At 39.9% G+C, this 25314-nt stretch overlaps 1 protein-coding gene across 3 annotated transcripts in view; it reads right to left on the minus strand.

Annotated features, from left to right (window-relative positions):
• Nucleotides 1-25314, minus strand: part of plcb1l (phospholipase C beta 1-like) — an 88594-nt gene that overhangs the window by 35875 nt on the left and 27405 nt on the right. For all 3 annotated transcript variants that reach the window (XR_013289319.1, XM_077551833.1, XM_077551834.1), the window contains exons 4-7: nucleotides 2812-2952; nucleotides 2433-2512; nucleotides 921-974; nucleotides 599-674 (exon numbers count right to left, since the gene is read on the minus strand). Coding sequence is in view for 2 of the 3 variants with exons in the window: in XM_077551833.1 (XP_077407959.1) it covers nucleotides 599-674; nucleotides 921-974; nucleotides 2433-2512; nucleotides 2812-2952 (351 nt within the window). In the remaining variant the exon portion in view is untranslated. The remainder of the gene's footprint in view (nucleotides 1-598; nucleotides 675-920; nucleotides 975-2432; nucleotides 2513-2811; nucleotides 2953-25314) is intronic.

Genomic DNA, 25314 nt, shown 5'->3' on the forward strand with positions numbered 1-25314 from the left:
GTTTGATTTGGCTTTATGAGTTGACGTCCATTACTTTGGGGATGGGTGAGTCAGGGTCCAAAATTAACTGTGGCGCGATGGCCTAGGGCCACCTAATAAATAAATAAATAAGACTAAATCAACCTTTTTGTCCCTTTTTTTTTAATATCTAAAAATTCAATATTTTGAGTTTTATCCAATTCATCATCAATCTTTTTACCCCCACTGTGCGTATTCATTCTATTCACGGACGATTCAATTTGGGCCTAAATCCTACAATTGTGACACTTTCAAAGATCAATAACATCAAAAACAAAAAAAATGAAGGCCATCACGCATTGACTACAAATCCATAACGTGGGAATCGGTGCTTTTGATGGGACGGTGATGGTATTAGCTGGAGGGCTGGTGCACACATGAGGGGGTGCGGTGACGTGAGGAGGGTAAAAATAAAGCAGTTGCATCAATGTGGCTCCCTCGGGTGCGTTTGCGCCATGACAAGTGAGGATGACTCAGACGACGGGACTGACGGACACATGAAAACCAAGGAGGCGGACAAGGAGGAGGAAAGATGAGGACAACAAAGAAAGGGGAAACGAGGAATGTTTTGGTGTCTCACTCTGCCGGAGGGAAGGTTGCAGTTTTCCAACGCCGTCTCCACCCGCTTGCGGTCTGACGAGAACACCCTGAAGATGCTACAGGGACGACACAAACGTACAAACTGACGACGGCCTTGCGAGACAGACTCCTCTTCCTTTCTACCCTTAGTAAATGAACTTTTAATTAAAGATTTGAATTAATTGGCTCATTCCACTAAGAAGTGTATAAACCCTGGCTCCCTGCACACTTTTAATGGCGGCCGTATATTCTGCGTAAGCGCCAGTATTAAACCTCAGCATGGGAGGAGGAGGAAGGCGAAGGAGCATGAAGAGACGTCTTACTTCTTGACGGGGATTCGACCTTCAGGGTTCAATTGCAGCTTCAGTCGTGTGTATCTGCACACAGCAAAAAGCATTATAATCATACTTGTATTCAACACATTGTGCCATACGACTGATGTTTATACACCCTGGCAGTTATACGACAGTTTAGCATGTGCAGGCTAATCCGAGACGGCGCTAAAAATAAAAGCAACAGGAGCTGGGACCTTAAGTGGCTGCTGGCTGATAATTAATATCCACTGCAGAGTCCACTTCTTATGGCTCTCACACTGCATTAATGCCACTGTTTTAGCCCCCCCCCCCTTTAAATGTTTTTTTTTTATATGTAATACAGAACAGTTAGAAATGATAATGTGTAAATCTGAATGCTTTTAGTACATAATACTGTTGTACAGTTTAATAATAAATGTAAAGATCCCGCTAAATGTTATGAGGACGTCTTGAACATTTTTTATCCACTGCACATGCTCATCCTCCTCTTTTTCTAATCAGTTAATTACTTGCATAATTTAAAATGGAAAAAGTTAACGCGAGTTAACTGGTAAAATAACTAGTAAAATAACTAGTAAAACTAGTAATATTAGTAGAAATAAGTAGTAATAATTAGTAGTAATAAAACTAGTAGTATTTTAACTAGTAAAATACATTTTAAGCGTTAATAATAATAATAATAATAATAAACATAATGTGAATGTTGTTTATATATTTAAAAATTTCCATTTCCACATTCACTCAAACATTATTTCCCAATCTTTTAGTGAAAGTGAAGTTGCCGTAGTTTATGATTTATGTTATGAAATTCTGCCTAGCAACAACAATTTTCAGGCTCTTGAAATATGGCTGTGGTTGGTCCATAACCATTTTAATCTGTTTTCCCTTGAGAAACATAAACCTGGGCTGAAAAACAGTTAGTAGTAACATTTATTTTTTTACATTATTATTTATTTTACATTTGTGATTTTATGATTATTATTTCACTAATATTACTATTATTTCTTTATTTAAATGTATTAATACTTCTGCCAACATATCGGTAAAAGTAGAGTAACAAAAAGCGCTAACAGCTAATTAAAACTTATTTACGAGCATCGCATCCCATAGCAAAACATCCAAATTGTTAGCATGCCCCACTTTTACACATTAGCACCGCACTGGCGGACACAAGCCGACAGAAGTCTGCCCGGCGCGCGCTCGGTCGATGGCCGTTTTTATTGTCTCATAAGTCAATTTGCCTGCTGTCGGGAGGGAGGCATAGCGGGTTGAGAGCTGATCACAGATAAACAACAAATAACCGCGTGCTGTTGGCGGATTCATACAGTATTTCAGGTCACTCCAGCCGAGAGGGATCGAACAGTGCGTTTGGACTTGGACGGCTGACAAAGACGTGCTTTAAAAGTCATTGGCCGGGTCACTCTACGCACTACGCCACAAAACATGAGTCAACTGAGGTCGGCGATTTATGGCGATGTGTGTGTATTTTTGTGTGTGTGTGCGTGTGTGGATATGGCCTACGCTTTTTCCAGGCAGGCCTCCTTGGACATGTTTTGCACCAGCAGGTTGGAAGCCAGACTGAAAAGCTCCTCGGCCCATTCCTATGGGAAATAAAAAAAAAACACACACACAAAAGCCTCGCAACTAAATCATAAAGTTATAGTAACGCACAAGTTGTGTAAAAGGAGGTTGTACACAGTGGATTTAAGCAACAATATTAAACAATTCAACCTTCATAATATGGAGATAGCACACTGGAGAATGAAAAAGAAGAAAGTTGTTGCCGTGGCGACCTGTCTTGGATTACAGCATTACATAACTGACCAGCCAGGACAACGCTGCTGTTGTTTAGCATTAGCATCCATGCAAACATTTTCTTTTTAAGATTCTGACTATCTACCTTGGCCGTCTCCTCCTGGAAGGCCATGAAGTTCAGGTACGTGACGTTGACCATGTCGGTGCCGCTCACCACCGTCAGCATCCTGTTCTCCATCTTGCCCGCCAGCGTGCTGACGTCCAACAGCTCGCGCAGTTTCGCCTCCTTCAACACACACACACAAGACACTGGGTCAAAAACCAAGCGGGCCATAATGACAAAAAGGTGTTAAGCGGTATGAAAAGAGCAGCGCTGCAATGCCAGCCTGTCGCGTACAAAAGGTTGTTCTTTCGGTTTTGCCATTTAAAGACATCAAGAGGTGAAAAGCACGAGTGCTATTTAAAAGATGACAGCGTGTAAAATGCTCACTTTTATGGCCTGGTAGACCACAAAAGCAAATTTGAAGGGGGCGAGGGTGGGAGGAGAGAGAGATGAGCATTCATGTTTGTATCATAGCGTCAATAGCCATGTAGCCAAAAGAACTGTATATAGGTACACAAATAAATGGACCTAAAACACTTCTCTGAGGAACTCCATGCTAAATTGCTTCTGATTAACTTATTCAAACCCCAAAATGTATAAATACTTTGTCCTTCACTTCCCAAAACACATTTATACAGCTTCTTACCTGAAGAGGTCGCTCAAAGCAATGGTAGTTATTACAAAAAAACGTCCAGCAGGTGGCAGCAGAGTACAAGAGATCAGCCAGGGCCATGTTGTAACAAGCTCTTTTTTCCCAGTGTTTTCAACAGGTTTGTGAATAATGGTGAAACTTAGCTATATATATAACAGATACAAATATACTTTTTTTCTGATGAAAGAAGAGACGCTAATCTTTCTTTTGGTAGGTTCCATGTTTTTACAGCAATAGAACACAATATTCTGTGAACCTTGCAAAATCACTCAAAACCCAGCTGGGAGTGAAGGGGGTTGCTTCAGTGGAAATGGCTGGGAGTGAATGAGTTAAAGAAAATAAATGGACCTAAAACACTCCACGCCAAATTTCTTCTGATTAAATGTTACTTGGAATGGATGCTAGGAGTATTGTCGTTTAAAAATCACATTAACCAGGGATGGCGAGATCAGGGCCGGAGTCCTGCAGGTCTTGGATAGTTCCCTTCTTCAATCCAAATGATTCCTGATCAGCTCATCAGCACGATCCTGTTAATTGGAATCAGCTGCAGTTGGAGTAGGGAAACCTCTAAAAACCTGCAGCCCTCGAGGACCGCGGTCCGCATGTTTCCCCAATCTAAATAAAGAGTTCCTAGTACAAAAAAAAACCCTCCAAGAACAATCAATACATTTAACTGAGCTTCTCTTGATCGTTCACACTGAGCAATTTCAACGAGGTTCAATGCGGTGTGAAAAACCCCCAGAAAACAAAAGCACCCTGGCGGCGTTCCAGCTCGCCAGAATTGACTGCAGGATGCGCATTGGGGAATGTAATTGTCTGAGGAGGAGGAGGCAGTAAAACAAATATACATTTAAACAGCTCATCTGCGTGGAACACAGCCTATTAGAGAAATACAAAATACCTCTGAGGCGGAAAAGAGGCGGAATAAGAATCCCTCCCTCTCTGTGGACCGGCATACAAAACAGTCGCTTAATTAACAACAACAAAAGGTCTTGTGAAGGCTTAGCCGTGAAAGCAAACGAGCTGCGATAACTGAACAAATCAAACAAAGAGCTTTGTGTGCTGTCTCACTCTTCCATCAAGCCGGGATGGCCAAAATGGAACGCCGCCATTTCAAGAACCCCCCCCCCCCCCCTCCTCCATCCCGTCCCATTTTTTCCCTTTGGGCCATCTGACCACCAATCAAGAAGCCGGGTGATTACGGCCAGGGATCCATCAGTCTCTACAACCATCAATCAAGCCATAAAAAAGGGGGCGGGGAAAGGCCACTTTCAATTTGCTAAAACTGCTCCGCCGCTAAGAAAAAGCCATTAGTAGTCCCTTAACAGGGAGTGACCAAAAAGGAACACGAGAAAAGTCACGGACGAGGAATGGCTAAAAAGCCGTGGGAGTGAAATGCAATTTGCGCCGGGGTATTGTGAGTTACCGAACCAAAATGGTGGGCGGGGTGAGGGGACGTGACGTGACGGCTCATTAAGATGAAATAAAAGGAGGCCTTTGTGCCCTGTGATGCACCGGATGGACAAATCCATCAATTAATCAATCGGAAGGCCCATTCGTTGTTCATCCTAGCGAGACTTTGTGTGGGCAGACGTCGTGCTAACCAATAGCTCACCGTTTTGCCCTTTCGTCAAAAATTGTATGCCAAAGCGTTTTCGGGGGAACAAGACCATCAAACTACTTTCAGGAGGCAATCGTAAAAACAGAATTACAATACAAAACAGGAAGTACTTCCTCTGAAATGACACCAAATCTGACAGTTTTGCCAACCACAGTACTCAAGCAGAGCTAACGCTAATCCCGCCTTGCCAAGACAACTTAAAAACCTTCCGGCTCGCACCCTCGCTGTGGGAGCGCCGAAGCTTTTTTTTTTTCCCTCCCTCTCCCTCGCCTGCTGTGGGCGTGTAGTTGAGCTTTAAAGCTTCTCCGCTGATCAAACGGCCTATTTAATTGCATGGAAACCTTTCATAACACGGAACGGGTCGACTGTCTCCGGTGAGCTCGTAGACAACACGTACAAATCTTTGGAAATAGGACGGGGAAGGGAAATTTTGATTGCGGGTTTTCCATTAGCCACGAAAGCACGGCAACCACCCCGCCGCATCCTGAAGGCTGCACGTTTGATGGCTCTCATAACTCACTGTGACCGTCACCCGCAGGGGCAGTTCATAGGTCACGGACGCCAAGAGATACACGGCTGACAATGATGGATGGTGAGCTCCATCTTGGCTGTCATTTTATCTTCTACAACCATTGAGTGGCAATTTTCCCAATTAATTCATCGAGGCAATGCCCTAATCACTAGTGATCATAGACTCCTTGGTTAGATAACAGGGAAATTGACCAGCCAGCATATCCTAAAAGATAAGACTCAATGGTAGGCTCGTCTCACAGACAAATTACGATAGTATGCATTCCTTTTGGTTAAGGCATTCAGTTGATTGCTATCTCCCGACTTAATTAGCCAGTCCCTCAATGGTCATGTTTACGTCTGATTTTCTACCAGACTTACCCACCGTTGTGTCAACCGTACCTCACTTTACATCTTTTCTTTTTTTTCTCTAAAGAGCTCAGTATTGTTCATTCGGAAATTTTACAGATTTGACATGACATCATCATTGCTCTCTTTTAATTTTGAGTATGTGCATGTGTGTGTGCATGTGTGCGTGCATGTGAGTGTGTACTTATTAGTTCACCTAAAACCTATTAAAAATCCCAAACCGTTCACTGAAACCGAATACTTCAGAATCCAGCAAGTCGTGAGGTTGTCAGGAGACCCGAGGAAGGATCAAAGAAAAGACAGGAGAGTGAAAACCTTTTTAAAATCCCATACTGTTCACCTAAACTGAATACTTCAGAATCCAGCTAGAGTCGTGAGGTTGTCAGGAGACCCGAGGAAGGATCAAAGAAAGGACAGAAAAGTGAAAATCTTTTAAAAATCCCATACCGTTCACCTAAACCGAATACTTCAGAATCCAGCTAGAGTCGTGAGGTTGTCAGGAGACCCGAGGAAGGATCAAAGAAAAGACAGGAAAGTGAAAACCTTTTAAAAATCCCAAACCGTTCACCTAAACCGAATACTCCAGAATCCAGCAAGAGTCGTGAGGTTGTCAGGAGACCCGAGGAAGGATCAAAGTAAAGACAGGAAAGTGAAAACCTTTTAAAAATCCCAAACCGTTTACCTAAACCGAATACTTCAGAATCCAGCAAGAGTCGTGAGGTTGTCAGGAGACCCGAGGAAGGATCAAAGAAAGGACAGGAAAGTGAAAATCTTTTAAGAATCCCATACCGTTCACCTAAACCGAATACTTCAGAATCCAGCTAGAGTCGTGAGGTTGTCAGGAGACCCGAGGAAGGATCAAAGAAAAGACAGGAAAGTGAAAACCTTTTAAAAATCCCAAACCGTTCACCGAAACCGAATACTTCAGAATCCAGCTAGAGTCGTGAGGTTGTCAGGAGACCCGAGGAAGGATCAAAGAAAAGACAGGAAAGTGAAAACCTTTTAAAAATCCCAAACCGTTCACCGAAACCGAATACTCCAGAATCTAGCAAGAGTCGTGAGGTTGTCAGGAGACCCGAGGAAGGATCAAAGAAAGGACAGGAAAGTGAAAACCTTTTAAAAATCCCATACCGTTCACCGAAACCGAATACTTCAGAATCCAGCAAGAGTCGTGAGGTTGTCAGAAGACCCGAGGAAGGATCAAAGAAAAGACAGGAAAGTGAAAACCTTTTAAAAATCCCATACCGTTCACCTAAACCGAATACTTCAGAATCCAGCTAGAGTCGTGAGGTTGTCAGGAGACCCGAGGAAGGATCAAAGAAAAGACAGGAAAGTGAAAACCTTTTAAAAATCCCAAACCGTTCACCTAAACCGAATACTTCAGAATCCAGCAAGAGTCGTGAGGTTGTCAGGAGACCCGAGGAAGGATCAAAGAAAGGACAGGAAAGTGAAAATCTTTTAAGAATCCCATACCGTTCACCTAAACCGAATACTTCAGAATCCAGCTAGAGTCGTGAGGTTGTCAGGAGACCCGAGGAAGGATCAAAGAAAAGACAGGAAAGTGAAAACCTTTTAAAAATCCCAAACCGTTCACCGAAACCGAATACTTCAGAATCCAGCTAGAGTCGTGAGGTTGTCAGGAGACCCGAGGAAGGATCAAAGAAAAGACAGGAAAGTGAAAACCTTTTAAAAATCCCAAACCGTTCACCGAAACCGAATACTCCAGAATCTAGCAAGAGTCGTGAGGTTGTCAGGAGACCCGAGGAAGGATCAAAGAAAGGACAGGAAAGTGAAAACCTTTTAAAAATCCCATACCGTTCACCGAAACCGAATACTTCAGAATCCAGCAAGAGTCGTGAGGTTGTCAGAAGACCCGAGGAAGGATCAAAGAAAAGACAGGAAAGTGAAAACCTTTTAAAAATCCCATACCGTTCACCTAAACCGAATACTTCAGAATCCAGCTAGAGTCGTGAGGTTGTCAGGAGACCCGAGGAAGGATCAAAGAAAAGACAGGAAAGTGAAAACCTTTTAAAAATCCCAAACCGTTCACCTAAACCAAATACTTCAGAATCCAGCTAGAGTCGTGAGGTTGGCAGGTGACCCGAGGAAGGATAAAAGAAAAGACAGGAATGTGAAAACCTTTTAAAAATCCCAAACCGTTCACCTAAACCAAATACTTCAGAATCCAGCTAGAGTCGTGAGGTTGTCAGGAAGACCCGAGGAAGGATCAAAGAAAGGACAGGAAAGTGAAAATATTTTAAGAATCCCATACCGTTCACCTAAACCGAATACTTCAGAATCCAGCTAGAGTCGTGAGGTTGTCAGGAGACCCGAGGAAGGATCAAAGAAAAGACAGGAAAGTGAAATCCAGCACCGACCAGACATTACCTACTACCCACCGGGTTACCAACCAGAGTCTTTCACCAACCCCAGAAACATCTTTTCATCGTCAAGACAAAGACGGGTTTGTTTACTCCTGAATCAGAAAAGCCGTGTGACGTTATGTAAAATGGGTCTCTATAAAATGGATGGATGAATGTTCCAGTTACGATGTCACTTTCCTCTTTCCTCAAATGCCAGCACCTTTCGCTCTAACGTATGCTGACAGCTGCCCGTTTTCATGTTTCGGGGAATCGGGCAAATGTTGCCTCTGGGATACAATCATCTAGTGACACACTCCAGTGGTGTGAAAGTGTGAAAAATGGTATTTTTCAAAAGAGCATTTATTTTAGCAATGTATTCCTCATCTTTTGGCCATGAATAATCCAATCACAGCCTCGCGCCAATTTATTACAGCCATTCCTCATGCGGCAGCGCCGGACAGCCGCCAAGGCGCTAGGATGCCTTCAGGGCGGTAGGATTTCACACATGTAATACCTTGGTCTTGAAAAAAAAAAACGGTGTGGGCTAAAGTATTCCTACAGGAACCCCGAGTGTCGGGGATAATCGAACATGTGGGATGAATGTTTTGGGGTTATGTTTTAGGGGACACAGTTGAGGGTTGGATAGGGTTTAGTCTTTGGATTAGGGGTAGGTTCAATTGAGATTTTGGGTTTGGATTAGAATTCAGGTTTGGTTTTAGGGGTTATTTTTAGAATTCATGTTTACCATTATGAGGATTGTGCTTTTGCTTAGGTTGGAGATTTAAGGGGTTACGATTAGGGTCGGGAATAAGGGTTAGGGCAGGGGTGGCCAAGTTCGGTCCTCGAGAGCCACCATCCAGCCTGTTTTCCATGTCTCCCTCCTTCAGCGCAGCTGAATCTAATGATCAGCACATCTGCAAGCCTGTTAATGATCCTGATCATGAATCAGGTGTGTTAGTGGAGAGAAACACGGGAAAACAGGCTGGATAGTGGCTCTCGAAGACCGGACTTGGACACCCCTGGGTTAGGAATTTAGAGCTTGGTGGTGAAGCTCAAGATAGGGTTAAGGGTCATAAGTAAGGCAAAGGATTGGGTTTAGGTGTCAGGGCTCAAGTTAAAGTCAGGCTTTGGATTTATAGGTGGGAAACAGGTGGAGAATTATAAGTGTTAGGTTTTCTTCACTCAATTGTTCATCCAACTGTCCAAAATGTCTTTAAAAAGATGAGATTTATTTTTATGTATTTGTGAATTAGTTGGACGTGGATCACACCAAGAGAAGCTCAAACGGTGCAATCCAAGTGACACCACTTCGCAGGTGCACGTCACCCGGGAAACCATCTTAATTGCCCGTGGGTGTTTTGCCTGCCAATCACGGTGATCCCGATAAGTAAATCGGCACCTTTAGCTGTCCCTAATCTGTCACAGAGGAGCCGTTCACGTATTCGCCTTGTCGCTCTTTTCAATAAACCACTTCAGATGAAAAAAAAAAAAGATTTTTATTATCTTGGCGGCGCAGCATACGAAACAAACGCTTTGGATTCCGCGGTCAAGCGGCCTCGAGTGTCTCGACATGACGGCGGCGAGACTTTGAAGGGAGTAAAGATGCGGAAACTGGGAGGAAATTGGAACATTTTACTCACAGATGGGAAATGTCCTTTTTTTTATATGCTATTATGTAAGGAACGGCAATAATACAGCACCATGAGGCCCATTACAAGTTCTTTTTCAAACTGTAATTCCACCATAGTTGAATTCACTTAACAAGAACAAACAATGGATGCGAAATATGCTCCGTCTGTGTAGCGGCGGGCTTCGGGGAGGAAAATGATGCTGGATTACAAGGCAGGTCCAAGTGCACTACTCATTTTAAAAAATAGCAAGGACGAAAAAAAATCTCCAGAAAAAATAAAAATAAAAAATAAAAAAAATATCAAGGACGTCCACTATTTTATTTTTATTTTATTTTTTTATTTATTTCAAAAATATATATTTCTGTGACTCCCTGTATCTCTGTCATGGTGCATTTGAGAGCAAAAATAAATAAAATAAAATAAAAAATAATATTTTTTGTTTTACTTCTGTTTCAAGTGAAAATGAAGAACATGGTTATGCTACAAATAAAGTTTTGGAGTAAGTTAAGGCAAAAAAAAAAAGAAAAAGAAAGACGTCATTCCCGCTGAGTGTGCATCGCCGGCAGGCAAAGTCGTAGAGGCGGAAAAAGGGGGCAAGAGGGCCCGCGTTTGATGAGGTGGAAGCGCTCTACCTGCCGCGCGCACTTCCTGCACGTCAACTCCATCAAGTCTCAAGGCGCACACGCACCTCATTACGGAATCACACAAAACCAAATAGGCGAGACTTCATCTTCCCGGCTCGAGCGAAGCGCTTGCGTAATGGCGGGTGACACTGCCAAATCCGAAGGCTGCGGAATTTCATCAAGCGGCAGATGCTTGGGGTGGTGGCATTGGGAACAATTATGATTGATGAAATATGGATTCTTTGTGTTCCCTCTAACAAGGATGCAATGTGAAGTTGGTTTGATGTTTCTTTCTCTGTTCTGTCTTCGAGCTAATTACTGTCGTTATACACTTCAAGGCTATATCCATTAGCGATAGACCAAACCTTAAGCAATTTGTAGTAAATGACTCACACTAGCTTTTTAACTGCCCTACTATTCACGGAAATGCTCGGGCATTGAAGAGACCTTAGTGTAGTAAAAGAAATAAAGAACAGGTGTGAGATTTAAAAATAAAAAAAATGCTGATAGGACACTACACACTAGGGGTGGGAATATTTGACTCACGATTCGATTCCGAGTTTTGGGTCTGCGATTTGATTCAGAATCGATTTCCGATTCAGAACGATTTTTGATTCAAAATGATTTGATTGACAAGGATTTCTGCTTCAATTTATGGACGTGAAAAGAATCGTCATGATCTATGATGGTCTGCCTCGCTAATGCTAATTAGCGCGCTACTCGCAGCACTTTGATCACTTATCGCTCATATCAAAAGAACGGCTATTTATACAAAAATGCTTCGGGAATGTATACAGAGAAGCATCTTAACATTACTCACCGGCATATGCTCCTCCTACGCTGCAAAAAAAATACAAAATAAACTTTTATTGCCATAGCATGATCATGACTTTTTCCTTCTACTCTTTAATGTAGCTACAACTTAACAGTGTATCAGAACACGCGGAACCACACTGCCCCTAAGTGGCCAAATCGTATACAACATGAACAGCGCTCCCAATAAAGGCACAAACAAAGGCAAGACAGTGTAAAATAATTTAAATAAAATCGATTTTGGGACATTTAAAATCGATTCTAACGTACTAAATGAGAATGGTGATTCTTATGCGAATGGATTTTTTGGCACACCCCTACTACACACTACACTTCACCCATCCTTAAAAGCTCTTCCTTCTTGTTGGCGAGTTCTTGGTATTCCGTTCCTCACACGCTCACCCACTCGCTCTGACTCATCCGCATCAATTTTCCAACTAGACAAAGCCCATTTGGCCTGAGCTGTCTGTCAAGCGGGTGATGGTGGGCACTTAAAACAGCTAGCGGGCACTAGAAAGTGGCAGGTACATAACTACAGTAATTACCCCGCAGTCTTGCAGCGCACTCATTAACTCAAGGCGGCAATACGCTGACAGAATGCTGACAGTGGCAGTCCGCTCAAACATCTACACGATGAACGTGCTGGACAGAAAAAAAAAATCGTAAGATTTTCTTTAATGGACTTTTGCACTATTCTAGTTAATAAGGTTTAGTATCACAAACTATGTAAAGTTTTTCCTTGCCCTCTTGTGGTTCGATTAGGGGATGTTGTTGATATTTGACATGCGAAGCCCTTAGAGGCTCTTGTGTGATTAAGTCATTCAATGCCATTGACGGCTATAGACGTCAAAAATTCATTTGAACTATTTCTATTAATTTAACATTTTTTTTCCAATTTTGTTAACAATGAATTTGAAAACCTAGAATTTTTTTTATTGTACATTTCAAACAGATATAAAATTTGTGATTAATCGTGAGTTAACTAGGTCATGCAATTAATTATGATTAGAAATTGAAATCACCTGACGCCCCTAATTTTTAATAATCTTTTTTTTTAATTATTCGCATGACTTCAATAGTAAACTCCCGATTAATCACAATTTTTTATATCTGTTCTAAATGTTCAATAAAAAAATTATAGTTTTTTTATACTTTTGTTAATAAAAGTGGGGGAAAAAAAGAGAGCAATGATGATGACATGTCAAATCGATAAAATTACCAAATGAAAAATACTGAGCTCTCCAGAAAAATAAAAAAAAAAAAAATAAATAAAAGTGGAAAAAAATATAAATAATTTAAATGAATTTTTGACGTCTATAGCCGTCAATGGCACTAAATGAGTTAAGGGCTGTATAAATAAACTTGACTTGTAAGAAAAACTACAAAAATGTCCACATAGGAGGCATTCAATCTGTTTCAATGAAAATGTAGTGGAAATGAAAGAAATCGGAAGTGATCCACGGAAAAGTCTGTAGCAAATGGCGCAAAGATGTTCAGACATTTGTCATATTTGTCTCCATGCTTGCGGCCCTGCATACAGGAAGTCTCCACTTTAAAGCACATCCGCATCCTTCCAGCTTCATTACATTACATAATGCAACATGTTGGGCCACTAGTGACGCTACGCAGCCGCTTACTGCTGAGGAATGTGACACTTCTGGTGCAAATTGGGAAGAATGTCAATGAGGGTGGGGATCTGCTTTGTGTCCTGAATGCATAAGAAGGAATACTGGGACACGGAAGGCTCTTTTGGCTGCGATGGAAACAGTTCAAGTGTGGAGTGAGCAGGGGAGACATATGCTTCCTCCAGTCAACAGCTTGAGGGCTGCACTGTCAATTATTTACTCGGAGACCCCATTGTGGAATCTCCCCCAAGGGGCTCTCCTAGGGCAGGACTAGGGGCAAAAAAAAATTAAAAATTAAGGTATATTTTGTGGACCATACTTTTGGAAAACAAACACGCGGTCAACCTGTGTTGGCCTTGTAGCAATCAAGCAGAGCAACAAAAAAAAAAAACACTTTTTGGTTGCGAAGGGTTCAGTCCAATCGAAATCATTTGCCTTAAATGTCCGTGTTCCAAATGTTCCTCCAGTCTGACTGTTTCACATCTATTTTTGAACCATCCGTGCTCGTCATGTGGGCGTGCTTTACAGTATGTGCATCTGTGCCTGTGCAGTTGCCAGGTAATGCATTGGAAAGACCAACAAGATCGAAAACTATAAGATGGATCAGCATGGTCTACAAAAGTACACAGCAAATTTTGACTCAGTTTTAGAGTCATATTTACATTTGGAAGAGAGTAAAATAAAGAATTGTTGGGGGGGGGAAAGTCACTCAAGGGTTGAGGAACGAACTCACAACCTTCAGGTTGGGAGGCAGCCGATCGAGCTGCTGTGTTAGTACATATCGCTCGTGTCAGCCGGAATCGATGTTTTTGGTCTCTTGGAGATAAAGCAAACAGTAGGAGGGGCATAGCTCAGGTGGTAGCGTGACAGTCTCCCAAGCTGAAGGACGTGAGTTTGTTCCTCAACCCTTGAGTGACTTTTTTTTATTTATTTTAATTCTTTATTTTACTTTCTTCCAAGTGTAAATATTAGTCTACTCTAAAACGGAGTATTTGGTCCCACTCTAAATAGAGTCACATTTACTGTGTAGGAGTCAGTGGTTTACACTCAAGGAAAGACAAACATGAGGGGCTTTTCCACCACCGGAACTTTTGAAGAACTTTTCAATTTACCTTGGTAAAATTCAGTTTGCGCGTTTTTCCACCATCAACAATTTCCGGGGTAATTAAATTCCCCAGGGAGCATCCGAGTACTATCTCAGCAGCAGGGCCTTGCTGAGCCAGGCTGGAACTTTGAGGGGGCGGGCTGCACTTATGGAGGACCAAAACTGCCAAAATTAAAAATAAATAAATAAATAAATAAACGACTAAAAGTGAAAATAAAAACGGATATAAAAAATATAATAAAAAAAATAAATAAAAAGTAAATACATATAAATGGAAATAATACTAAAAAATACATATATGGCTAAATGAAAAAAAAAGTAAAAATAAAAAAGAATAAAAAACGTGATTCAAAAAATAAAAATAAAAATTGTCTAAATAAATAAAATAATAAATATATAAATATATTTAAATATCAATCCATCAATAAAAACTGCTCTCACATTTATTTATTTCATGCTGTAGACGAAATGTTATTCAAATAAGGGGGCGATCCTAAGCGTGTCTTGGGTTGGACCCCGCCCTTGCAAACCAAAGCCTTTCAATGTTCGAGTGAGCGGCTCGTGAACAAGGAAGTCTCGCCGGCTTACATGGAGAGCTCTAGCAATGGACGACTACCACCCAAGATACACTTAAGACCGCCCCCTCATTTGAATAAAACATTTTTAAATTTAATTTTGGAATTATATTTTTTATATCCGTTTTTATTTTCACCTTTTGTCATTTACTTATTTATTTAGTTATTAGTTATTTTGGCAGTTTTTATCCTCCATATGTACTGACCAAGGCTGATTGGTTGGTCAATTTTGTGTTTGTGTTGTTTTTACAGATGTAGACGGCAACAACCGCCAACAGTCTACAACTGCCCGAACGTCCAACATGGCCTACAAATGAAAAAAAGACAAATTGTCAGCATCTGAACTGTAGGAGAGGCGATCTACCAAGTGGAGTCTACAATTGTCAAACCCAAAGAGATAAAGCAAATCTGCCCTTCTCTGTGGTCATTATAGACCAAGCTGATGGTTTTTCATTAAAAGCCATGTGTAGCGAAAACGCTGGAAAAAATGCTAATCATACGCTTTGAAGCACTAATGTGCGCTGCAAGTGACATAATAGCTCACATCAAACAAACTTTCTCAAATTTTCACATTTTATCACCGCTCGTTCATCTTTACCTTTATAGGACAACTCCACCACCACAGAGCCGTAACAAAGTCATAAACTAATTATGCCGTATGAGGACCGTTCATCACAGCAGAAGCGTTTTTATTATCCTTAATTGGAGAGCTATCAGCTTTTTGTGAGACGCTATGTTCCCACTAGATTCACTTTATTGTTTTTTTTTATTTGTCAATGTGCACAATAATCCACCAAAATGATCAAATTCAGACTTAATTGGGGCTTTGAATCTGTGTACGGTCGTTGGATGAGTCTCGCTTAGCCCACCCATGTGGTGACTGCGAGAATTTATGCCTGCAGTCGCCAGTTAGCAATTAGCCATTATGAGCTGCTGCGTGATAAAGACAGCCTGCTGTTTTGGACATCCTCGAACCATCTGCCCCCGTGGTTGGGTCGCCAAGCAGACTCACAGAAGGTGAGCCAAAAGAGGACTGTGAGTTTAAATAAACTTTGGGATAATTTGCCACTGGGGGGGGCAGATGCATGAGCTTTAACGGCTTATTCATGGCAGAAAACGAGCCTAAGAAAATTTGGCTTCTGAAAAGTTTTGATCCTTGTGTGTGGACGAAGATGATTAACTCATTCACTCCCAGCCATTTTCACAGAAGCAACCCCCTTCGCTCCCGGTTGTTTTACTGATTTTGCAAGGCCCACAGAATATTGTGTTCTATTGCATAAAAACATGCAACTTACCAAAAGAAAGATTAGAGTCTCTTCTTTTATCAGGCAAAAAAATTAATAAAGTATATTTGTTTATGTTAGTAATTAGCATTAGAATATAGCTAAGTTTCATCATTATTCACAAACCTGTTAAAAACACTGTGAAAAAGACCTTGTTGCAACATAGCCCTGGTTGATCTCTTATACTCCGCTGCCACCTGCTGGACGTTTTTTTTTGTAATAACTACCATTTCTTTTAGCAACCTCTTCATGTCAGAAGCTGTATCAAAGCCTTCTGTATGCTCTAGCATAAAAAAAAAACAAAAAAATAAATAAACATATATATATAGAAGAAGAAAACTGGCTGAGATCCAAGCGAGGGAAAGATGGAAGATGAACAGACTGAGTGAGTGACAGACAGACCAACTGATCAACCAAGAAACTGACCAGGAGAATGACCGAAAGACAGCCCGACCGACACACCAACTGGCAGACCGATATTTAGATAGGTTGATCGAGTGACAGACTGAAAACCAACCACAAAACAGATCGACCAACTAACCGCCAAACTCATTGACAGACGACAAACCAGCTGACCGAGACAGACAAATTGACCAACCAACAAACCGACAAACAGAAATACCAATTAAGTGACCGACACACAACAGACCGGCCGAAAGACCAACGGGCTGACAGACAGAAAAAATTATTCCAGACTGACTGACTGACAAACTGATTGATAAAATGAATGGCTGACCTACTGACTGACTGACCAAATAACCGACCGACACACCGGCGACAGATCCATAAACAGAATGGCCGACAAAACACTGGGTGATGGCACGTTTGACCGAGCAGAACACAAACTGACAATAAAATTGACGGACTGACCGAAAATCCACAGAAGACCAACCCACCGATTTATTTGAAATGAGCATTAGTTTTGTTGTAAAGGCAGACTTCATTACGCAGCCCTTTTATTGGGCTTTTGGGTGTACCTCAAAGTAGCCTGTGAGTGTTTAAAAAGTGCTTTAAAAAGTAGCCCCAAAAGAACAAGAATGGACTATCGGTTAATTTCAAAGTCGTTTTGAGGAAAGAAAGAGCGTCTTCAAGGATAAAAACAAATTAAACCTTTGCTTTTCCATCCCCTCCTGATATTTATTACAATCACTGCCATAGACGGACGGCTTTAGACGTCAAAGATTCATTCTTACTGGGCTGGCTGTGAATGAAGTACAATCGAAATAACCTTCGCCTGTGGACATGCTGGCGTGTGGACACGCTAGTTAAAAAGATGGCCGTCTGTGGAAACGGGCACAGCGTTGGCGTGCTCACTTTCGCCTCACCTCCGCGATTAATGGCTAACTGGTGTGACCGTGGCGGCAATTAGAAAAAAAAAATCCCAAGCGCTGAGCCATCATTTCATCCGCCCACCGCAAACGCTTATCCGTTACAAAAAAGACGGATGATAAGAATTCAAAGGAGATATTGATCGGCCCCAATTAAAGCGCAGCCAATTGGTGGAAGAAACGCGGAGAAAGTTGGCCGCCGGCGATGCGCTTACGTAACTGCGAGCGAGCATCGCCTCTGAAGTGACGATCATTAGCGTCGCACTCTTAGCACCGCCGTCGTTAAAATGACTCACACTTCTCAATCAATGCGATGAGTCACTTAAAGGCGCTTTTTTTGCTGCCAATAAAAAAAAAAAGCTACGCTCCTTCCTCTGAGAATCAGCCAGCAAATACGCGTTTTGATGTGCTTCCTTTCTCAGTCGACAGCAGATGTGCCGTCATTAATCAGGCAGGAAGTTTGGATGTTGATGAAACAGAATCAGTGCAGTGCCAGTGAACACACAGGCGCGGCAAAAAAAAAAGAGAAAAAAGCGATAATAACTCGGTTCGCTTCATCGCGATGAGAATCCATTTAATTATCTCATCATCTCCAATTACGGCAGACGACGGAGAGGAAAAGAAGAGAGGGAAAGGCGCAACGCCATCGTGCGCCGTTAGAACCTCGGCCGCCCTCGTCACCTTCCGTCCTCATCTACCGGCAGTTTCCGTGGTAACAAACCAGGCAGTGTGTGTCGAGCCCATCGTGGAGGACGAGCCATTTGCTGTCATTGCAGTTGTCATTTGTGAAACTCGCCTGTGAACGCAGCCAAACGGGTCACGTTGGGTCGACTGACTGACTGCAGGCAAGGTTCGACATTGCTTAAGAGTCTACTGATTGTAAACAAGGTTCCAGGTTAGCAAACAAGTCTCATAAATCAAAAGAAGAGTAGCACAACTGAGTATAAACAAGGTCCTTGGTTAGTGAACATAACCACTGAACCGAGACAAAATCCCCCGGTAAGTTACAATTCTACAAAATATACATAAAGAGAGTCTTCTGAAGCCTGGGACTATGTCTACCTTCAGAGGAACCTTAATGGGAACTAACTGAATGTAGACCAGGTCCAAGGTTAAAGTGATCCTTCCGAAAGAAGACAAGGTTCGAAGGTAAGAGACAAAACAAACGAGTCTCTGAAATGCAGACAAAATATCAGGACAGAGTGGAATTACTAAATATAGACAAGGTTATAATTAAGTTATGAGTCTGTTGATTAGGGTTAAGACCACCAAAATCCACAGTTTAGAGGTGTTACTCTACTCCGGCAAATAGCTTCCTCAATCAAGTTCAAAGGTCTGCCTATGTCAGGAGTGTGCAACACATTTTTTTTTTTTATCTATATATATATTTTTTAACATATTTATCTTTATTTTTAGACAAAATACTCTTTAAATGAATTACAGTCATTTCTGGACTATAAGGCGCACCTAACTATAAGCTTGGTTTGTTTTGCTCTGCCTGACGCTCTTGCGCTTCCTTTATAGTGCGCCCCCTTGTGATCAGGGGTCGAGTGCAAGTGAAACAAGTAGCGGCTTATAGTCGAGAGATGACTCTAATGATTGAGCTAAAAATATATATTTTTTAATTTTAATGTCAGAGTCCAAATTTTTAAGTTTTCAGAAAGTGGTGAAAGGTAGATAAAAATGTTTTTAAAAAAATATCTAAGAATAAACAAAAAGGAAGAAAAGCAGAAAATTACCATTAAACGTCCATGAAAATTGTCCAACAAACAGAAAATTACCTTAGTAAGTAACTGTAAAATGTCCCCAAAAATAAAAATCCCGAAAATTACCACAAAAAAAGCTGAAAATTTGATTTAAGAAAAGACAGGAAAGAAAATGTTCAAAAACAAGAAGAAATCTTGAAAATTACCATAAAATGTCCACACAATTGCCCCCCAAAAATTTCAGAAAAAAAGGTTAAAAAAAAATTGCCAAAAAATGTCCCAAAAAATTAAGAGTTAGAAAATTACAATAAAATAAAATTTTCAAAAATGTAAGAAATTTGACAGAAAAGCACAAGTCTAAAAATGTATGAAAAACAAAGTCTGAACAATTACAAAAAATATATTATATTCAAATTTTCTGATATGGTGCAGCTCAAACTATCACTGTCTTGGGCTCTCAGTACATTAGACTAAGACTAAAACACTGTTCCCTTAATAAATGTTTTATTATTTGTTTCTATTTATTTGGCCTAAAATTGTTCTTTCGATCATAAAGGTTTTCAACCCCTGGCCTATGTCCACCTTTGTTGTGTTTAACGAAATGCCACATTGGAATTTATTGCGCGAGTTTAGACGCAAATTCAGTTTCTTGTTCTAAAATGCACCAGTGGAGTACTTTACAGAACTTTCTGACCTTCAGTCAGCAACACTACTTTTGCCCTTTTGTGAACTCGGCATCGATCTCGAGGGCTGTTTGTGTATCGTCTGAGTTGGGTTTAATAAGGCTCACAGTGTATTTACATTGTTTGTGCCTTTCAGAGCACCGAGACAAATCAATCGTCGTGCTGCAAATGTTCATGAGAGCTTAATGTAGCTTATGCGTTTGGAAAAGCAATATCCCTTCTTCTCTTCCTTTGGAATACAAGCTGAAATACTCAGGAAGTTCAAAGACAAAGTAACCGTCTGTTGGAGACATTCCGATCGGCGGGGGGTGCAACAGGTGCACTATTGTGCTCCCGTAGACCTTTTTTTTTTTTCCACCGAGATAGTAATCTATGTCCATCACGCCGCTCTCCATTTCACGTTGTCTGGCGGACCGGCGAGCGTCGCCTTCGATTTCGCGCCAGGCGTTAATGTCACACAAGGTGAATTTGTCGGAGTCATTGACCGAAGGAGAAAAGCGAAACCAAGCCAGTCAATCCCGCTGACCCTTTCTCCACCGCTTCTGCTCATTGGCCCGTTACCGCCACGGAGCGAGAGGTCACGGATTCCTTTATGGAGATCAATAATCCATGGAATCTTTTGATGTAATTGGATCAGACGGGGATACTGGTAGCTCGGTCTGAAAGGTTGAGGTCGTTGGAGTTCAAAAGCCACCGAGGATGGTGTAAAATATAACCAGGATTATTCGGCGTGTAGACTTTTAACTCATTTGCTCGCAAGAACGTATAAATACGTTCTATATTAAATGTTTTAAGTGTCCCAAAGATGTATTTATACGTTTTTATGTTTTTTTTCATGCTAGAGTGTACAAAAGGCTTTGATGCAGCCTCTCAACTGCAGAGAACAGTTGAGGAAATGGTAGTTATTCCAAAAACGGCCAGCAGAACAAAAGAGATCAACCAGGGCCATGTTGAAAAAAAAAAACACAGTTCTATACAGATTTGTGAATAATGATGAAACTTAGCTATATTCTAATGCAAATCGCTGCAAAACAGAAACAGATAGAAATATTATTCTATTTCTTAATGAAAGAAGAGACTCTAATCTTTCTTTTGGTAGGTTCCATGTTTTTATAGCAATAGAAGACGATAGTCTGTGGGCCTTGTAAAATCAGTCAAAATCCAGTAAAACAGCCGGGAGCACACAGGATTGCTTCAGTGAAAATGGCTGGGAGTGAATGAGTTAATGGTCATCTATCCATTCTGTCAGCTGTTAATCGATTAATTTGGTGGTTTTTACATCGGAAATGAACTACAATTAGTAGAAACGTTTAGAGATAGACCGATGTCTTTTTCAGGGCAGATACCGATGCCGATTATTAGATAACCGATATTTGGATTTTCTATTCTTTGTTGTAATGTTTTAAAGCATGTTTATTGAACAACTTTTCAGACTTTCCAAATATAGAAGTTGTTTTTAATTTTTTATCTGAGACAATAGATAGAAATTTCTAACAAAATGTTCAGGGAGCTCCCAAGGCTATCAGTAAGTCTTGAAAAGTTAAATGGAAATTTAAACAAGTAAATACCATAGCTCTCTATAGTTTTCTACAGTTAATATTTATTTTTCCAAAATGTGAAAAATACCTGAATTTTTAAACTTTCACATTTCTTTGTTTTGATGTCGAACAAAAACAAAAGGTTCAGAAGGTTCCCAGGGTCAGCAGCAACTTTTATAATTAATTAAATAATTACTTAATTATTATTTAATAAGAACTTTTATGAAATATAAAATATTAATATTATATATATATATATATTTTTTTTAATTATAAAAATAGTGTTTTTTAAATTAACTCTTATAGTTAACTGAAAATTTTAACAAATAGCTGCCTGAGATTAAAATGGTTTTAGATTGACTTTATATCGGCCATCAGTTTAAAAAAAAAAAAAAAGGCAGATACCGATAAAATGTCCAATATCGGCGTCCATAATCGGCCTAGAAATGTTACATATGAAATTGACAAAGAAATAATGTCATTGGGATTTTGGGTCATGTGGCACCATCGCCCCAGACCGCTTTAATGGTTTGGCGCTAATCCCGGCGTCCTTGCACTCGCGACCGTTAGCCCCGTTTAATGATGGCTACCGAGGCATACCGAGAATAGCAGCATTACATTGTGCAGTCATGATATCATCTTTCTCCACACACGCAGCTGCAGTGGGACACATACAGTGCAACACGGTATCTTGCTGTTATGTCACTGGTTGTTAAAATGCGTTTTTGCGTCACTGCGAGACCAAATGATGACATAATGAGGAAATAATGGCAGAGCTGATACGAGCCAGTCGAGGGCTTTAAAATGAGGTTTGAGTCGATGGGTTTGTTTGTCGACCTTGTTTCAAGTGACAAGCGAAAAACAGAGCAGTGAACATTGCATAGTGACAAGCCTGCGTTGCGTTCACTGGCACCGCAGCTCTTCTCATATCATTGCTTTCAAATACGGCCATGACTGCTCGTACGTGAATGGATTTGAATTTGCCGGGGGTGTTTTTGGAAACTGCGAAAAAGATGAGACTAGTAGTGACGCACTTGTCGGCATTGTTGACAACTGTCAATGTTGTACTTTGCTAAACAAAAGAAAAATATTTAAGATGTTAAAACTTAAAGATGTCATTGATTGGGGAAAAGAGAAAAACACTTATTAACTCGTTTGCTCCCCAAAACGTATAAATACATACTATTTTGAATATTACCATGCTCCCAAAGACTCATTTATACATTTAAAAAAATATATATGCTAGAGCATACACAAGGCTTTGATGCAGGCTCAGAACTGAAGAGAGTGCTTGAAGCAATGGTAGTTATTACAAAAACAGCCAGCAGGTGGCAGCACAGTATAAGAGATCAGCCAAGGCCATATTGCAACAAGCTCTTTTCCCTATTGTTTTAAACAGATTTGTGAATAATGATGAAGCTATATTCTAATGTTAATTGCTGCAAAACTGAACTCATTTGCTCGCAAGAACGTATAAATACATTCTATATTAAATGTTTTAAGTGTCCCAAAGATGTATTTATACGTTTTTATGTTTTTTTTATGCTAGAGTGTACAGAAGGCTTTGATGCAGCCTCTCAACTGCAGAGAACAGTTGAGGAAATGGTAGTTATTACAAAAACGGCCAGCAGAACTAAAGAGATCAACCAGGGCCATGTTGAAAAAAAACCCCACAGTTCTATACAGATTTGTGAATAATGATGAAATTTAGCTATATTCTAATGCTAATTGCTGCAAAACGGAAACAGATAGAAATATACTTTTCTTCCTGATGAAAGAAGAGACTCTAATCTTCCTTTTTTTCAAACAATACTAAAAAGACAAACTAAGGTTGTACTTTCCAAAAAATAAAAAAATTAAGATGTTAAATGTTGAAGATTTCTTTTACTGGGTGCCTGGGAATGAGGTAAAATTTCCCCAAGCGTGCAAACCATTAATGTTGCAATTTCTCAAGAACAATTATTTTACTGTAATCTCGTAATGATGAAAATTAAAAATGTTTGGTCCTGAGGAACAGGATGAGATTTAATATATATATATATTTATTTATTTATTTATATATTTAAGATGTTAAATTTATATATATATATATATATTTATATATATATATTTAAGATGTTAAATATAAAAAAAATATGTATATATTTTTAATTAATGAAACTTTTTTTTTTAATTGAATAAATGAATACCTAAATATTAAATAAATAATTAAAATAAATTCCTTTAAATTTTATATTTAATTTTAATCTTTTCTTTTTCTTCCCCGGGATCAAGATCCCATTTTCCAAAAAAGAAGACTATTGATGCTGGCTGCACTTTCCTAAAAGGAAAAGATATAAGATCTGTATTGTATATAGTCTTTTAATTTGATTTAATTGTGAATTGTACAAATGTATTGTTACATTTTAAACATCTTTAAATATGTATGTCAAAAGCAACTTTATCTTTTGCATTTTGATCCCTAAAGTACAGGTTATAAAAAAAAAAATCTGAATTGGGCTTAACATCATAACCAATGTTGAAAATGTGAAAAAAAATTCCCAGCAGATCAACAAGGGGGAAAAAAAACCATTCTTTTTCACACCCCACACCACTGGCTAATCGGGGTAATCGGGGGAAATGCAAAAATTCATCCAGATGACCATCTAGTCCACATTAGCAAACGGTAATTTTTGGTGTGCTTTAACTTACAACCCTCTCAATTTATGGCTGGGCCATCGCGAACAGACGAGAGCACCAAGCCACACCCGCATGTCGGATCATCCGCCTTCCCCGCCTTACATATTTGAGTACGTAGTTATCAAGAAGGAGGCGCACCAGGGAGATAAACAATGTTAATCCTCTCTTGTTTCACGTCGACTGTTTTAAGCGGCCTAATCAGTGTTGCTCCAACAACAACATCCTAATTAAGTCCTTATCTCTCACCGCACACCTCATGCGGGATTTGAAAATTACTCCTTGAAAGTATCTCTGGGTGTGTTTTCCTATTTCTTTGGATTTATTTATTTTATTTTTTATTTTTTTTAAAACAGCATTCTAACGTTTCAACAGACAAAGATTTTACTTGCTCAAACATATTTTAGCCTTTTTTTTTTTTTACATGCACAAGTTTTCCCAAATCTGAGGTTGCCCTGCATCCCGTAACTGTTTGTTTTGGTTGTGAATTACTTTGTGTCAATGATGATGATAGCATTCACCGCACCGTGTCCACACTCGCAGTTAAAAGTTGCTATTGTGGGCTACACCCAGCTGAGGGCCTGCTGGTCTTTACCCGGATCCGGTTACAAGGCTGGGCACACACAAGCTGAGCCGTATTTAGCAGCAGTCTACTGGGGCGAGCTGCAAGCTGACACTGCCGGGAAGCCGTACACCGCCATTTGGCTTTGACGGTATACTTTGGAAGTGGTAAATCCCCATCCTGAGATGGGGGGTGGGGAGAGAGTAAATGTGTTCAGAGTACACGTCCCACATGGTACATATTAAGAAAAGGATAGAAAGTTGAACTGCCGTAAACAAATACAGTCCAGCTCAGCCTCTGGCTAGCAGAGGTCATGGCTGACGGCATGCTTTTGGCAGGGCGACAAACTTGTTTGAAAAGGTATTGCGTGATTGTAAAGATCAGTGCAGCATGAAAACTAAATAACATAATAATTTGCAGTCTTAAATCTGTGGAACACTTTTCCTCATTCGTTTTCCAGACTGATTATATATTAAAATCAAGCAGTCTTTTTTTTGTTTTCATTGTTTAAAACGTTTTATAAATATTTATGATCATAATACTAATAATAATAATAATAATAATAATAACGGTATTATTATTATTAATTAAATAGTGTTATTATTAATAATAATAATGTAATATTTTATAAAATAATTAACAATAATAATATTTCTTATTATTCATTAAATATTCTTCTTCTTATTATTATTATTATTAATATTACTAGAACTAATAATAATGCTCTAGCAGAAAAAGCTAACATAAAAACATATAAATACGGTTGTTTTTTCCATAAAAACGTATAAATACGTTTTTGGGGAGCAAATGAGTTAACAATAATTACGATATTATTATTATTATTAATAATAATAATGACATCATTATTATTATTATTATTAT

This window comes from Vanacampus margaritifer, chromosome 19 (assembly GCF_051991255.1).
Source record: "Vanacampus margaritifer isolate UIUO_Vmar chromosome 19, RoL_Vmar_1.0, whole genome shotgun sequence".
Classification (NCBI taxonomy): domain Eukaryota; kingdom Metazoa; phylum Chordata; class Actinopteri; order Syngnathiformes; family Syngnathidae; genus Vanacampus; species Vanacampus margaritifer.